The sequence below is a fragment of the Agelaius tricolor genome, unplaced genomic scaffold, assembly GCF_023055355.1.
Source record: "Agelaius tricolor isolate 1412-34295 unplaced genomic scaffold, bAgeTri1.0.p SCAF_23, whole genome shotgun sequence".
In the NCBI taxonomy this organism is placed as follows: domain Eukaryota; kingdom Metazoa; phylum Chordata; class Aves; order Passeriformes; family Icteridae; genus Agelaius; species Agelaius tricolor.
In genome coordinates, this window is record NW_027269283.1 from 12,903,865 (window position 1) to 12,921,327 (window position 17,463).

The following is a 17,463-nucleotide window of genomic DNA, read 5'->3' on the forward strand; positions in this document are numbered from 1 at the left end:
TGCTATTACTGTTGAAAGTATGAATAATTTGGTATTACCCAAGGAACAGCACTGGCTGCTTGGTGCAATGCTGCCTCCAGTGCCAGTCCTCCCACACAGCCAACCCTCCCCTAGCAGCACTTAGCCCCTGAGCCCAGGTGCTGTGGGAGCCCCGGGGCTGAGCCGTGGCTGCCAGAGCCAGGGCTGGGATCCCTGCCTGCAGCAGAGCAGGACACACCAGCATTGCCAGCACAGCCAAGGGGCTGCCTAGAGCCCAGCACGGCGCTGCTGCTCTGCTCCTGGCCAAGGGAAGCTGCCCCAGCAGGGACTGCTCTGGCTCTCCCCAGTGCCTCCCTGCTCAGAGCACGCTGGGCCCGAGGGAGCAGCTGCAGAGTGAAACTGCATTTTACATTCCAAATGCTGAGGTTTAAGGACTGGTCCTTCCACGGGCCACGGGCATGGCCCCACTGCTGGTGGACATGGTTTGGTTGAATTTCCCTTTCCTGTTTCTCTCCCTCCCCTCGACCTCTCCCAACCCAGAATATAAAAGTAAAAACAGCTTTAGAGAGGATGGTGCAATGTAAAGAGGCATATGTGCAAGTAGAGTGCAACAAAAGTCAATGAGGAGATACACTTAGTAAAGAAAAAAAAAAGAAAAAAAAAATCAAAGAGCTGGACGTGTTGGGATACCCTGAGCAAATGCAGAAGCCTGGTTCTATCAACACAAGGAAAACAATCAGCTCTTTAAGAACAGTTATGCCAAGATTAAATATATCAATACCACAGGCACTGCCCACAACTCAGTCTTTAAAGATGAAGCAAATTTAAAAAAAGACAAAAAACAAGCCAAAAACCAACTACAAACACACCTCCCCTTCCAAAAGTTTACATTCTTCAGGTATGTGGGTTTCTTTTTTCTTTTTTTGGGAACTTGTCAATGTAAGTCATGTATTTGGTTACAACACTTGGAGAGTACAAGCAAGTTTCACTTGTGCCTAGTTTTTCTGAAACAAAAGAAAACGAACTGGCTTTTTAAAAAAGGCTAAAAACAACAATGTGTTGTAATTCTATTATTTAGTTAAAAAAAAAAAAAGAAAACAAAAAAGGAAAACAGACTATTTGGCATTTTCTCTGCTTACTCCTGAATATTTCAAGGCCCTGAGATTACAATATTATGTTCTTGGGACCACAGGGCTGGATAAAACCCTAGTGCATCGATTCTCTCATGAAGCCCTACCCAAAGTTCTGGCCTTTCCCCTAAATCTACCTGCTCTGAGCCAAGGCTGCCCTGCCTGGAGGGGCTCCGCGGAGCCGGGCGCGAGCCGGGGCGGCGCTCCTGCCGCTGCTCAGTGGAAACACACCCTGTAGCAGAGGTAAGCTCCTGCCGTCAGGAACGTGAACATGCAGATATTCACTAGGAAGGGCTTCCAGGTGGCCACCACGCTCTCATCCTCCTCCTCCGAGTTCTCCTTCAGGGACTCCTCCTTGCGGGGCGAGAGCCGCGGGTTGTCCCCGACAGGTCTCCTCCGGGCTTCAGTGTCGTGACTAGTGCTGAGGACAGAGGGAGAGAGGGAGGGACCTTCAGGGCTGGCTGGGAATGAATACTCCATGCTGGATGGCCATGGAGGAGAGAAGCCATGCAGGTGCTCCAAGGGCAGGGAACACCACAGAGCTGGAAAGCTCTCGGAGCTGCAGCAGCCACCAAAGCCCAGCCTGTCTCCAGTTAGGAGACATCTGGCTGCTCAACAGAGGTTTAGGAAGAGCTTGGGAGGATTCTGTGCCCTTTAAAGAATAAGCTTTAACCACCACCTGCTTTCACTGCTCATCACAAATCTGCCAAGACAGGCAGTGAAGGAACCCAGCTCACACCCCCAGCCGGGCCAGGGGAGCACCAAAGTTCTAAACTCGAGCACCTGCCCAGAAAGCCAGAAAGGGACGGAATGTGGCTGCTTGCTCAGCCCTAACCCCCAAAGAGCATCTCAAGGTGGAAGTGAACATCTCCTCCCCTGTGTCACTGCCTGCCTGTGGCTCTGTGTGCAGAGGGCAGTGGGTGCTTTACCTGTCTGTGCTGGGGGCCACAGCTGAGCGGGCCCTGCTGTCCGGAGCTGCCTCCTCCACGCTGCTGAGTGAGCTCCTGATCTCCTCCTCCACTGCCTGGGACTTGCCCAGGAGCTCTGGGTGCTCGTGCATCCTCCCATTGTGCACCTCTGAGGTTCTCTTCGGGGGCCTGGGAGGTGGGGGGGTGTGCTCAGGGGGTGGCTCCAGGTCCTCGTTGGAGAGCTCTTTCCACTGCTCCTTCAGGGAAGGACAAACTCTGTTAAGCTTTTCTCTTTCAAGCTGCTCCAACTTTAAACTTTACCATGGCAGAATCTTTATACTCTACCTTGTAATTAACTCTTACAGTGGCTCTTCATTTGCATTGCAGAAAAGGAAAGAAAAACCAGACACAAAAAGTCCAAGCTACATCCACTACACAAAACATACTGAGAAATTCCAATCTGCTTCTAAAAAACTTAAGCACAAAATAAAATCTATTTTCCTAGAGTTCTGCTTACCATAAAAAACCCTGATGAATTCAATCATGACACTTAAACTTCAAGCATATTAGAAAACTTGTACTGTCTGAAATTCCAGGGGAGGCTGATGCAGCAGCTCCACCCCAGTCACTGTGCAGGAAAGCACAGGAGGCACTGCTACAAAACAGGTACTTTTGGAAATAAATAAAATATAGCACTTTAGGTCGTGACAGATTGTAAAGCAGTGTACCTAAAAACCCCATAATATAAACATGTACTGAAGATGAAGCAAGCACCAAATTTGAAGCTTCTTCCCATCCTGTTCCTCCCACCCACTTGCTGCAGTTCTCTGGAGCTGCCAGGAGCACTCACTTGCACTGAAGCATCTCCCATGATGAATTTTGCCCCTTCAATAACAGCTAGGTAGGAGAAGCGGAGCTGGTCTGCAGTCTGGATGAGCCCCATCCTGTACTTCCTCATCTCCAGGAGAACCTGCTTGACGTCCACGGAAGAAGGATCTTTCCGTTTGTCCATCTGCAGATAGAAATGTGAAACGTTTTCTGCTCTGAGGAGGTTCACTACAGTGACTCATTTTGTGGTAGGGCCTGCATACCACCCTCCACACTACAGAATGAACAAACTCACACACAGCTGCTATCAGCAGCTCATTACTGGGTCTCCAAGAACACTGAGGGGAAAACACTGGGCCTCAAATATGCTGCTTTCCTGAAGGCAAAGCCTGTCTTTGTGAATCACTCTGAAAACTGGAGACCTCCCTTCCCCAGACTCAGAATGGCCACTTAGGAACCAGACCTGCCTTGGAATGCACTCCTGGGACAGCGGGGTAAAGCAATGGCAGGTGACAGGAACGCTGCCCAGCCCCTGGCCCTTTGCAGCCTGCCCCTGGGCAGAGCAGAGCAGAGCAGAGCAGAGCAGAGCAGAGCAGAGCAGAGTGCCCTTACCAGCAGCAGACAGGTGTCCACCAGGCAGAAGGTGCCCGACCTGCCGATGCCCGCGCTGCAGTGCACCACGACGGGGCCGTGCCCGGGGCTCAGCGAGCCCGACTCCCGCACCTTGAACAGGAAATTCAGGAACGACGCCGGCGACTCCGGCACCCCGAAGTCAGGCCAGGTGGTGTAGTGAAAGTGCAGAATCTCTCGAGTTTCCTGGGTCTGCAGAAACAGGGGTTGGGTACACCAGTCAGGACTGGGAACACCGACTGAATTCCAAAGTTTCACCAGACTGAGGGAGCTTTTATAGCTGCACGGCCAAGAAACTCATTACAAGTAATGGTCTCTTGTTGGGAAGGGCTCCACTGGGAGCAAAGGGATTTTACCTGTTTCAAGTTTAGTTATTTCAGACAGTTCAAAAGCTTGTGTCACTCTGGGTATGGCTGAGACATGAAACTGCCTGGAGGGTCCCCAGGAACATCTCACAAATACCCAGGAGTTCCATTTCCACATCATCTCATGCAGGATCATCAAATCCAGGACAATTCATGACCACCAATTTCCAGCCCTTGTTGGTGAGGAGATGAATTTCAGCCCAAGGAGAACAAGGACTGGATGAGACCCGGTACTCACGGTCAGGTTTTCCAATTCCAGCTGTCGTACTGTGTAGTAGGATTTGATATCTTCAGATATCAAGGTTAGTTTCAAGTTTGTATCTTCAAAAAACATTTCTTTCTCTTCCTTCCGTGGCCAGTACTGTGCACACTTTACCTAAAGCCAAGCAGGAGATACATAAATGTCATTACCCACTCCTGACTGAATTGCAGTTTTATTAAGGTTTCCCAGAGACATGAGCTCTGCAGAGACTGCTGCATGCCAGGGACTTTAATGAGCCAACCAAATGGGAAAGCAGCACATTTTCAAGTGTGCAGGAAAAACCTGGAACTAAAATACTCATCAGCAGCACGAAGAGGAAAGTCTGCACCCAAGCTCCTGACACTGAAATGTGGGATCCTGTGCCTGGGAGAACTGGCCCCTCCTGCTGCCCCTGAGCCCCTGCTCTGCCCTGGGATCAGGATCAGCCCCTGACCCTCCCCTCTCCCAGGCTCTGCACGAGGCTCAGGCCTCTTCTGCTAAAGGGCAAACAATGTGGCCAAACCAAAAGTGGCAGAACGATGCTAAACCAACAGCAGGCTCAAGACTAAGGTGATTTCAGACAGCATTTTAATAAACAGAAAACCCCTGCAGCATTTTCTTCATAGGCAGACTAAGAGTGGTTTTGCTCAAACTAATTCTAATTTATTTTGAAAATACATCCTCTTATTTATCAGGGTGTAGAATACAGTTACAATCTCTGCACTTTTTGTGTGGATTTATAAACTTATAGCAATTTCCTTTCTGTCTAATTTCTCCACAATGTGTCTGCAAACAATATTTTGTCGTGCTCCACTCTAAGTCTCCCACTGCTGTTTGCTGAGGAGGGTAAGCACTGCCCTAAGGGACCACAGTAATTTGTTTTGTTCGAAACTAGAGCAGTGCAGAGAGGGAGCAGGAATGGTTGGAAAGGAAGAAAGTATTGAAAAATTTGGTTACCGCATCTCTTTTGAAGATTAAATTTTACTTGTAGTACAAAACCCAGCAAAACACTGAAAATTCCAGACTGCAGTTTATTAAAGCACAGCTCATTGCCCAAGAATTTTCCTGATTATTGGGAATGTTTTTCTGATGATGCAAAAGCATGTACCACCCAGTTATCACTGGTGGACACCCAACACCCTCACTGCCCTCCTCCAAAATGTCTTTACACATGATTGTACTTTACTGTGTACAACAGTGACCCTGGAGGGGACAGTGTTCCCCAGGGCTCAGTGCGTGATGGAAACCTGGAGCCCCAGAGCTTCTCTCTCTGCTGCAAAGCCACTTCACACTGCAGAGCCCCGAGAGGTGCAGTCTGTGCACACTGAGGACAACTCCAGAGCCCCTGGTGAGCAGCAGAGACTTCCATTTGTGTGGAGTCACGGTGTGTTTGTGTTCTATTTTAGCCAAATTCACGAGAAATTAGGCCCCACAATTACAAAGCCAGTGATTTTCTGACTGCAGCAGGATCAGTTCACCAAGTATTCAATTCCAGATACAATTTCTCAGACAAAACTACTTGCAGTCATCCCATCCCATTCTTTGGGTCGGTTTTACTTGGGTTTTTTATTAGAGAAAACCATAAATGTGATGAACACACAGCTAGAGCTGGGTGAGTACTTACGGATCCCTTTTCCATCACTCTGTTCAACATGACAACACCACGGCTTTTCTGTTCCCAAACCATCTCCCAAAAGTGACCACAAGTATTTGGCAAAGGTCCCTGCAGAGACAGAATCACCAGAAATAAGCATTATTTTCTGTAAATGTCAGGGCATTCTTCCCCAGTAACAGTCCCTGCACAAGGCAATAGATTTAAAAAAGTAACAAGCAACTTCTCATTTAAAACTGTAAAAAAATGCAGTGAGACAGCTTTAAGTTCCATGTTATGAATTTACCCATGAAAACATGGGTAATCTTTTCCCCCCATGCATAAGAGGAAGAGAGACACAGTCTCATTGTGAGAACAGAACTGGGAGTGAAAAATGCTGCATTTTCTTAGGAAAGATATACAAAGGTCATGGGGAAATAAACCCCACTGACTAAAAGCAAAAATAACATCTGTGTCAAACTACTCTGCAATCCCTCATCCTTATTCATGATACTTGAAAATTACTTGACTAAAACATCCAAAAGACTGAAAGGATGCAAAATCAGTAACAAATTATATGGTTTTCCACAATCTTCACAGATTTGCCTTGGGACTGAATGAAATAGTGACTCCTTTTAAAGACTATCTATTCCCAAAGTAGATTTCCTTACAACTTCCTACTTCTGCTATGTTCCTTTGCTATTTTCTACTCTGAAGCTATAGCTCTGAAGCTTGGGTTGGATCCACTCCTGTGCTCAAGCAGAACAGCAGGTCCTTAGAAAGAATGACTGGATTTAAATGGAGCCACTCAAAGCCATTAAATGTGGATCAGGACAGTACCAGTATCAGTCAGCTGCACATCTGAGCATTGCCCCCAGAGCTCAGCCCTGTGATCCCCCCAGCCTGAGGCAGGGCAATGGGAGCTCTGCTCAAAGGACCATTTTCACATTGCACACTGCTCTGCCCATTTCTTCCTGAGAAGATTTATCTCTATTCTTTAGAAACAGGAAGGAAGAGCTGTCACTTGAAAATATTAATCCCAGTCTACCTTTATCTAAAGCGTGGGAGGAAGGGGTAAAAAAAGAGCCAAGATTAGAGATCAGGACAGTCTCCAGGGAAATGAACATTTAGCACAAACAAGAAGCCTGGCACAGTTGCTGGCTCTCAGAATAAGACAACAGGGCATGTGGGTACTTTTAATTTGTTATACAGATAGGTGGGGAATTGACAGATTCAGGGAAAAGCAGTGGCTTTTATACACACACAGATGTTTGTCTGCACTTAAGTAGCTTTACAATAAAGAAAACAAACAGAAAATCCATGAAAACCAACTCCAGCCACTATAATGTTTTTATAATCCACTGCCAGCAATTACCTGGGTAAGGATGTAGCTCCTTTGGGCCTCTTCCATTTTTATCAAACTAGCATTGATATAGTCATTGTCACCTTGGTTTAGCTTAATTCGACTGTGATCAACTGCAGCACAATTAGAAAACACAGGTTAATGAGTATGGAACACAGTGCAGGCACATCCTCACCAGCAGGAGGGGTCAGGAGCTGAGCTGTGCTGGGCAGTGCCCACTGGATCAGCCCCTCCGAGCAGGGAGCACAGCTCCCACTTCACCTCCAGGAACCCACTGCAAGGGTGAGGCCCTGGCACCTGCAATAATCCCCACTGCCATCTGCAAACCAGATCACACTGACCTCTCCATTCAGTTATCAAGTTGCTGGTTTTAAATAAATCTAATTACACAACTGCTTATCTTTTCAGCTTAAACATTCAAATACAGCTTGTTCAAGGTTGTTAAAGGTTTGTCTAAACACATATTGGATAAACAGGACAGAGACCTTTTATTCTTATAGGTATTTAGCTACTGTTCCCAACCTGACCACCCTTTCATGTACAGAAAAAATGATCAAAATTCAAGAAATAAAGCAAATGTAAAGCATTTGCTCTTTTGTTAGTCACTTGCTCAACCTGGGACTAAAGAAACCAAACCACCAACTAAAAAACACTCAATACACACAAGGGTTCCCACATTTTGCAAGAAAGCAAACAGACTGGGAGCAGGATTATCTAAAGGCAAGAAGGAATTTGTTACTCACAACCTCAACCATTAGAACTGCTTAGTAAAGCAATTACAGTAAAGCGTCACTGTTGTGGTTAACTGCCCCAAAGGCCTCAGGAGCTTTAAGCACAGAAGTTCTGTGGCCCAGGGACAGCAGCTGGGCATCTGGGCCAGGACTGCTGAGCTCAGGAGTGCTGCGCCCTGAGGGACACGTGGGCCAGGACTGGCACTGTCCTGTGCCGAGGAGGGGGCTCAGAGACCTCCTGGGAGCTCCCTGCAGTGTCAGACACATTAACTATTATTGCTGACCAGTCCATGGAGCATCATTTCTGCCATGTGGCTGCAGCCCAAGGCCCTGGATGGCAGCTGCGGGCAGGTGGCACCGGGACTGTGCCTGTCCCTGGGATGGCAGCAGGAGAGCCAGGCTGCAGCAGCACAGTGAGCTGTGCTTGCACAGGACCCGTGCCCAGAGAGGCATCTCCCCCAGCACAGGGGACACAGCCATTTCAAACCCCAGCTGCAGCCTGGGAGCATCACCATGAGCTCTGCTGTGCTCCAAGGAGCTCAGCTCTGTCTGTGGCAGAGCTCTGTGCCACCCTGCTGCCAGGAGGGCACTGCTGCCACCTGTGCTGCCTGCAGGAGGCTCTGCTGGCTGAGAGCTGCACAGGAACCACCCTGCAACCTTAGAAATGCTAATTCAGCCACCATTCTCAAAGGTAAAGCAAGTTTCCTTCTTCAGGTTTCTGCCCACAAATTCAGACTCTACTGTGTGCTGCTCTTGTATAACCCTGTGGATATAAAAGCATCCTGCGACACCAGTCTCACAAATAAATAAATATAATAACAAAGAGTTGTCCTGGGTGCTTATCCACCTAACAGAATCTTGTTCTTACAATGAACATTCAGCTGTGAAAAGTCATTGTAAGTCAACAGTCTTACAAACAATGGAAAAGAAAGTGTACTTACAGGGGCTGACATCTCTGTACCTATTTCTATTTTTGTTTCTGGGATGTTTGGCCACTTTACATGGAAAATCGCTGGCTTCATGCCTGATGTCCTGCAACATAAAAAAACCAACTCTGTTACGTATGAATCCATCTAATTTCACACCATTGGCTATTTCAAGGCAAATCCCCATCTGACTTCACATCTTCGTGTGAGGGAATTCTGGACAGAAAGCACTTTGGGCCTCCAATTAAGAATTGAGTTTAAATTTCTCAGAATGCAACACTAACATTATTTATTAAAATATTATTAGTTTGCATAATAAAGCAGCACAACATTCACCAGACATGATGCTTTTCAGCTCCTGAAGGAGCAGGGTCTCTGCCCCAAAGCATTTCCACACAAACTGCTTTAAGCCCTTGTTTGCAGCATCAGTGAAAATATCAACCCTGCTTCTGACTCAGCAGCAGTGAAAACATTCATTGTGATAGAAAAGAACTTGTCTGCCCCCCTTGGCATCACACAGACACAGAGTGATTTGTCTAAGACCACGTTCATCATTATCCTGAGTTATCAGCACGATGTCACAGAGCTGCAGTGGCAGAAGTCAGCTGTGCTCAGCTAAAACAGATGCAGCACCTCAAACAGATCACCAGGGCTCTCTCAGATAGGTTTTTTCAGCTGCATATAATAGCTCAGCTACCTGAGACCATCTCAGAAGCTAAAATAAAAAGAATTCTGCTGTCCTTGGACATTAGTCCCAATTTGCTGAAACAGAACTTCACATTGTAAATAAATACTGTGTAAGCACAGTTCTGCATATAAAGAATCAGGATTTTTTTCAAGTGGGCCATCTACTGCAGCACATTACCTGTTTATCTCTTGTGCTGCATTATTCAGGTATGTACCAATTTACCCTGAATGCTGCATGTCAGGAGAAGAGTTCTGATTTACATAAACCTGCCCAAAATTAGCACAGTATTCCAAACCTGAAATAAGGGCTGACATCAGCTGCCAGCTTTTTATAACTGAACACATGGCTGCCAGTATTTCTGCTTATGAAGAATGCAGTCTGGAGAATATGATCTGGACTGCCACAGTCTAATATCTCAAACATGAGGCAGCTAAAATGGGTGTTTTCAGAAATTTGTCTCTGACACTAGGTTAGTGACTTTGTACTTTACAGGGATTTATTCTCCCATACTGACTGTACAGGATTAACAAGAGAAAAATATAGAGACCTAGGAAAAATGGTTTTCTAGATCACTAACCACATTTCCCAAATGTGTGTTGAAAATCCCTAACACCCAAAACCAACAAAACTCCCCCCCACAGGATTCATATTATAAAAGCATCAAAATGCAAACCATACCAAGATCCCTAGGGAATTTTCCTTAGGGAAAGTAAATACTGGGCTATTCTAGCAGCAGCACTAACACACAGTTTCATTTCCCAGAATTAACAGATTTGAAAGAAATCTGTCCCCTCTTTTAAAACTAAATTGATCAAATGCTTCTTTACAAAATGGAATTATACAAAGGAACTCTCATACAAAAATATTACACTGAAGCACCCACATGTATGTGCACACACAAACTACTGCCAGTCCCCAGGAGTTCCACAGATTCCAACACCAACATCCAGTATTTCAGGAACTGAAAGTGGCAATTTATTGTGCAGGGAATAGAGAGCTGGCTATTACCTCACCAGCAAATATCAGATCTTTTTCAAGGTGCCACAGTGCCTAAAGGTACTTGGAGAATAATGGAGTTCTAGAGATGCTGAACTCCCACAGGCACAGAGAAAATGGAAAGAAACAAGTCACTCGAGTGCCTTCAGCAGACTATTTAAAACCAGCAGTGTATTTCTGGAGCATGTTTCAAGAAACAGGAAAAACCACGGGCTGGGGGTGGGATGGTAACAAAAGAGGGATGGAAGCATGGCAACAGGCAAGTTCTGCCTGGTGTGGAAAGGCAGCCAGCACCCAGCACCCCACTGCTGAGCGTGAGGAACACAGGAAAAGAGAAAACCCAGGAGAGCAGGCATGCCTGCACATCACACAGGGCACACTGTCCTCAGCAATGGGGGAAAGCGGTTTGGAGTTTTGGTTGGGCTTTTTTGGATATAGAAGTTGCTAGAACGTCTAAAGTGACCAAAGAAAATTTATCATCCAAGGTCACTTCCAGGATATGCAGCTGACTGTAGTGGAAATGCAATTGCCTTCAACAGAGAACATGGCTGGAGAGAAGAACCCAGTGCCCACAGGAGCTGTGTGGCCATGTCAGGGCCTTGTCAAACACTGCTGGTCCTGGTCACTGCTGTGAGGGTAGGCTCAGAACACGCTCTAACAGTACCACAAGGCCCCCACGCTGGAGAAACCAGACTCATTCACAGCAGGGAATTATTCTGCTCTGAGGAACTTGAAGCAAAGATGTCACGAGAACTGGAGGTAGCGGATGAAGGCAGGGATTCATGAAGTTACCAAACACCTTCTTGAATCACACCCAGTCACACTGCAGAGATCCTGCCTGTCGAAAAGGAAGCTTGACATTTCATTTAAAAGGTCGTGCAATATAAAACTTGGAAGAGGAAGGGCTAGAACTGAAGTCAGTTTTCCAAAATCAAATGCTTTGGGTTTGGAGCATGAGTCACCTCATGCCACTCATCTCCTGGTTTTAAGCCCTGTCTCCCCAATACTTTGGGGTGGAAAGAGGAAGTCTGCTGAAGCCCTGCTCTTCAAAAGGGAACTTCCTGAGCTCCGAGCACAACAGCACATCGGGCTTCACTTTCCCCATCCTGTCCAGATGCCAGCAGGAGATTCAGAAAGAGAAGATGCACCTCAAAATCCCCAAGTAAATATTCTGTAAGACCACAGGAAGAGTGGCCATGCCATCAGCCATTCAAGCACACTGTGTAGATTTGTGTATCAGTGTTTAGAACAGACACTAAAGGTGCAGTCTCAGCTTCACCAGACTCACTCCCAGGAAACCTTGCAGCAGGGCTCAATTTGATCACACTGTTTAATTGCACCATAAAGCCTGGAGCAGATCAGACTCAGAGATAACAATTTACTGTCATTTTAGCAGTTCTGCTCCTACGGGAAGCAGCAAATGCCAAGATCTTATCAGGGGCTACAGAATTGCTCCTAATCCATCTACTGAGGCACTCACACTAAGGACAGCACTTCACAAAAATTATATATAAAGACTTATATAAAAAAGTAATCTTAGCTAAAAAACAGGTTTCCTCTTAAAGCTGCCACTGAAGAAAATGATGACATGATACTGCTGGAAAAGGTGGAAGAGTAAAAAGTTGCAATACAGTCAAGTGGAAGGTGCTCTTTCCCCATGATGTCACTCAGGCTGGTTTCAGAATGGAAATACCCCTACAGTCCAATAAGGTTGCAAAGAGCTGTAGAGAAGAGCACAAGAAAACCAGCAAATACCAAGAGATTCACAACAAACTCCTACTTTACACAAATGGGAAAAGGCCTTCAGATTCAGCATGGGAGAGAGCAACCTGAGGCCCTGAACTCACTCCCCAACAAAAGAACTTCATGAAGATATAAAGCACACAACTGCTCAGGCAGCCCACCTTGACAAGGAAGATTTGATTTCTTATCCTACATTAAGCTTTACATGAGGGTATTTGGGCAAGAACAAGAAATGAGGATGTAACTTGTAGGTAAGAGGAAGGTCATCTAAAGATCAGATAAATGAACAGACAGCTGCACCACACAACATAAATCTCAACAAGCAGCTGCAGAATTTTAGCCAGCTAAGTGAAATAAATGTGGATTTTAATACCCTTTAAAAACATTTTATCTGGCCTCCTAATTTTGCTTTCAACTAAGATATGGTAGTGTTGATTTGCTTACTAATCTCCCTCAAAAAAAAAGAAAAAGAAACCAGTTGCCTGCTATGTGAAGCTTCTTCCTGAGGTGGAGCAGCACAGAGAGGAAAGGACAGGCTTGTTTAAAGTTGAACAGCACTCTTACAGGAGGTTAGAATAAATAAATAAATAAGAAAGCCCACACTTGCAACACGGTTTCCTAGAAAGCCCCCTGCTAGTTCAGCACTGCCCGGGCACCGTGAGCCGGCGCGGCCTGAGAGGGTTCGTGACTCCAGGCAGCTGCTGGGAGCACGGAAATAACCCCCAGGAGAATGTAAACTGGCCATGGCTGCCACATTAAATCATCTCAACACGTGGCAAAGTGGGCTCATTTTTCCCAGGGCTGTATTTATCACAGCTAGCAGGTATTCCAGACTGTCTCTCAGTTCCAACACGCCTCACTGAGAGGCTCCTGACAGCAAACCCTGCGGTCCCTCACTGCAGCCACTCCATCAGGGAGATAACTGCACACTGTACATGCTCACTTCAACACCTGCACCTGAGTGGCTCTCAGGGCCTGGCAGCACTTCCAGAAGGGAGAAAGCCACAGATTTGTGCCACTTCCACACTTTAGCAGTGCATTTATCTTGCATGTTCCCAGAAGGAAGGCACTGCTGTCAATAAACCACAGCAACACTGCACAGCCCAGCTGCTCAGATTCTCAGATTGCCTCGGTGTCATCTGCAATGGGTAAAAACTGATTTTTCAGTTCTGGTTCTTATGAGTGTTGCAACACAGACAGGGAAATCAAAGAGCTAAACTCTAGTATCAGGTTAAAGAATTACATGAGACTTCTCAAATTTCAGTAAGTTCAAAATATAGTTTGTCCTTGAAATTTATGACCCATAACAGAAGAAGTTCAGAGCTGCTGGCAGGAACATTCTACTTCTGCTGTTTTGTAGCCATGTACTCACTGCCAAAACAGGAAACAACTGAATGGAGTGTCAGCGTAAGAAAACAACTCAAGTTCCCCTCTTCTTCTTCACATCCATCTCTATTTTTCCTCCCAGATACTCAATCTGCTCCAGAAGTGCATCTTGGACATTATTGGAAGGATAGAGACGTTTAAGATTGTGAAATGGCTTTTTCTTGACAGCTGCTGTGCAAAAGCAGAGCTTTGCTATCTGTATCATCAAACAAAGTCAGTGCCAGGAAATAAACCACACTCTCATTAAAGTGTCAAGAGGTTCTAACTCAGTTGCTCTTCTTCTGTAAGAAAAGTAACCACTGCAATGAGATCCACATCTTCATTTGCCCAAACATTAGGGGTCTCTACATAAAGAGTTCTGGTTTAACCTCATCTCAAATAGACTGGTGCATCCCACAGACCAGATATCCACATAACTCCTAAAGGAATTTAGTCTGCCTAGCAAATCCAGACCTTAATTTGTTTGCAGTATGGGTTTTGTACGAGTTTAAAAATGTATCATTGCTGGCCCATAGGGCATTCCAGGCTTCACAGACTGACAACTGTGGTTATAAACAGTCCTGCTTTCCTAGATACCTAATATTTTCATTCTGACATCTCACAAGCCATCTAAGAGCATTACAGCTTTTACAGAGCTACCACCAAAAAAAAACCACACACAAAACCCAAGGCTTTGGAGGCGAAAAAAAAAAAAGACATGAACCCTGCAAATGCTAGACCTAAGGGAGGGATAAGAAACACTTCTCACACCTTTCCATGTGCTGCATAACTGAGGTATTTCCTAGAATTTAGACAAGCTGCAAATGGCATGTTTCAAATTGGAAACAAAAGGATAAGAAATGCCCCCACTGCAGATAGCTTACAGTTTCTCAAGGGGATCTCTGGCTTCATGAAATAGGAACCATGGAATGATTTACCACTGAATTTTTACCTATACTCACTCAGAGCCCTCTACTCTCTTTCAGAGATACTGTGCTGATAACCTCAGTTAATGTTAAGAAAACAAGACTGTACTATCTCCCCCAAATCTTGCATAATCCATTACCACCATTCCCCAAATCTTGTGTAATCCATTACCACCATGTAATCTTAAGACAAATGAACTAATTTGATTAATAAGTAAATAAGATAATCAAATGTAAGTCTTGCTTCCTCACGAGGTAACACATTCAAGGTCTTACCAGTTAAAAGCTGAACTGATCTTTACAGATTCTTTTTCCTTTTCTCCCATTTTTGATCCCAGTGTATGTATCTGCTCCAAGACTCCTGGCTCTGAACACATCCTGCTCTTCTATTCAGCTGGGCATGCTGGCACACTGCCCACTGAAAGAATACGGATTTGCAGCATATCTGGGGTTACCTGCAGCTGAGGAGGAATCCAAAAGGCCACTGCAGAACCAGGTATTGTCCCAGCAGAGGAAGACATTATCACCTTCTGCCTCAAGAGATTCCAGGACATTGCTTAGGACTGGATCTACTGTCACAGGTGAAGGCTCCTAAATCAGTTGGGAAGATCATTAACACACTCATCTAATGACCTGTGCCAGCCCCACTGCAGGGAGCAGCAGCACAGGCACAGAACAAGCTCTGTGCACTCCATCAGTAATATCACAAGTGAGTTTGAAAGCAACCAACCCTGGGTATCTGAGTTCCACTCTTCTTACTAAGCCTCAATGAAGGTTTTTAAAAAGAGCCTTCACTTCAGATTAAGAGGTGCTCTTCACATGCACTGAGCTACAACCGAAACTCGTCTGTGGTGTTTGTGTCCTTTCACCTTTTCCTGGAAAGTGTGTTGACTAAAAGCCAAACAAACAGCACAGCACTTTAGCTGCTTAACAGACAAACACCACAGTCATTTCACTCAGGACAAATATTTTCAAGAAACAAAATAAGATTGCCAATGCTCGATTGATTTTTCAAAAAAGAAATGGCAACATTTGTGTAGTCTCATCAGCGGTTTAAACTCACATAGATGCAGAAGTATCACAGCATTATTTTTAATCCTTTTGGAGATTACATGAGTTTAACATGTCTAGGTTACCAATTGGTATCTTAAAAATACTGGTCACAATAACAGATAACGAAACAAGTCCAGTAGTGACATCTGCTCATCTGTGACTTGCAGAATTTGCTAAAACACCAGAACTACCAAAGAAAAAAGGGCAGTTTGCCATTCCCAAGTGATCTTAGCCTTGCTGAGATAATTTTCAACATAAGGTACCATATGTGAGAGAGCTACTTGCCTAGCACAGCATGACCAAAGGTACAGAGAAAACCCAAGTCAGGCTGCAGAAGCATTCCAGGGGGGCTGTGCTCCAGAGGCAGCCCAGCACCAGGGCCATTCCCACAACACAGCCCATACGAGCTCACAGCCCCTTCCCAGGGAGTCATGGAAGGAGCCACGGGAGCAGAACACAGCCCGGGCTCCCAGCAGAGGTGATTCCCCAGACACTGCAGCTGCCAGGACACTCGATCCTGTCCCTGCCCGGGCTGCCAGCGCAGAGCCGCTGCTGAACCCGAGGCCTCTGCTGGGACAGGAGCTGAAGGAGAGGGACAAGTGTTTGTAAAGCACTCCCGAACACCAGCCACACCTTCCTGGGAACACAACCTCACCAACTCATTAGCTTTCCCTTTCGGCCCTAATTGGAGCTAATTAGGGAGCAGCCATGAAGCACCAGGGAGTTTAGTCAGGAGTAAGAATGTGACTCCCTCAGGGACAGGTACAGCACCTACAAATACACAAGGCCTGAGCAGCACCTGCGGTGTGCCTAAAACTTCCAGCTACTACAAAGTCATCATCTCTCCTAAACCCATCATTTTTGCTTATCCAGCAGAGATAAATTATTTGTCAAACTTTGGGACGTTCTGCAGTTCTAATCTTCAAGGCAATCCTAACAAGTCAGAAAAAGAGAAGGTTTTTAAATGGTCTCAAAGTGGTGATGTTGGGGTTTTTTTCAGTTTGGTTTTATACCCATACATTTAGCACCAGGACAATTCCCTGGAAGGCATGTGATTCCCTGAATAAGATCCCAAGGATTTCTAACCCTGGATTTAGAAAACAGGACAATGCTTCTGACACTTCTCAGCCCATTCTGCAGCACTGTTTCTGTCGCAGAGAGGTGAGGGGGCTCCAACAGAAGTAAACAGACACCTCTCCTGAAAGGTGCCACTGACTACATTAGAGGGGTTACCAGTAATGAAGACCAAAGAAGTTTACATTACTACTTGAAAACAGGAAATAATCTGGGCTCAGAAATTCTGGTGGGTGCTCAAAGTAAGTATTACAAACTAGGTGGAATAAGAGATGTCTACACAGAGACAAAGTCAGAGCAAAACCTTCACCAGTGTCAGAGAGGCCTTACAGAACCACACGTGCCTCAAAACAAAAAATCTGAGTTGTCAAAGAGCTCCACACTTCACATATTTACTTATCAAGCTCTTTACAAATTCAACAACTTGACTTGGCACCTTACAACACCTCCCAAAACCACAGGCAACACAGTGAGTAATAGGGGAAGAGGAGACTGTTACACTCCAAGACTTATCATCAATTCCTTTTTGTTATGCTGTTAACACATCAATAGCATTTGCTGCAAAGGGAAAACATGGGCTGGTTGTGAGAACGTGCACACACATAACCCTTTGCTCATCTCAGACTTAGAGCCACAAAAACATACTTCTAGAGTTTACAAAGCAAAATACCACACATTTTTTCACATCACTGCTATTGTCCTTTGAATACCCTAATGTCAAGTTTGTTGTTGTCATTACATTCCAAAATAAACATCTCTGCCTTCTTGGACTGCTATAACATTACAGAGTTTCAATGAGAATGAGACCTCATTCTAGAGCAGGGGTTTTGATCTCCACTCCTGCAAGCAGCACTCGTGTCCTCCCTGAGGAGTGGTGCCCCAAGCCAGCCCCAGCAAGGACAGGCAATGCCCTTGGCTGCTCCCAG

General features: G+C 45.6%; 1 protein-coding gene across 1 annotated transcript in view; it reads right to left on the bottom strand.

Moving 5' to 3' along the window:
• Positions 1-623: 623 nt before the first annotated feature.
• PTPN1 (protein tyrosine phosphatase non-receptor type 1) overlaps positions 624-17,463 on the bottom strand; it is a 28,932-nt gene continuing 12,092 nt past the window's right edge. Inside the window, exons 2-9 of the mRNA XM_071446874.1 lie at positions 8,708-8,798; positions 7,048-7,148; positions 5,706-5,804; positions 4,079-4,216; positions 3,458-3,667; positions 2,868-3,029; positions 2,039-2,274; positions 624-1,530 (exon numbers count right to left, since the gene is read on the bottom strand). Coding sequence (XP_071302975.1) covers positions 1,326-1,530; positions 2,039-2,274; positions 2,868-3,029; positions 3,458-3,667; positions 4,079-4,216; positions 5,706-5,804; positions 7,048-7,148; positions 8,708-8,798 — 1,242 coding nt within the window. The 3' untranslated portion in view covers positions 624-1,325. The remainder of the gene's footprint in view (positions 1,531-2,038; positions 2,275-2,867; positions 3,030-3,457; positions 3,668-4,078; positions 4,217-5,705; positions 5,805-7,047; positions 7,149-8,707; positions 8,799-17,463) is intronic.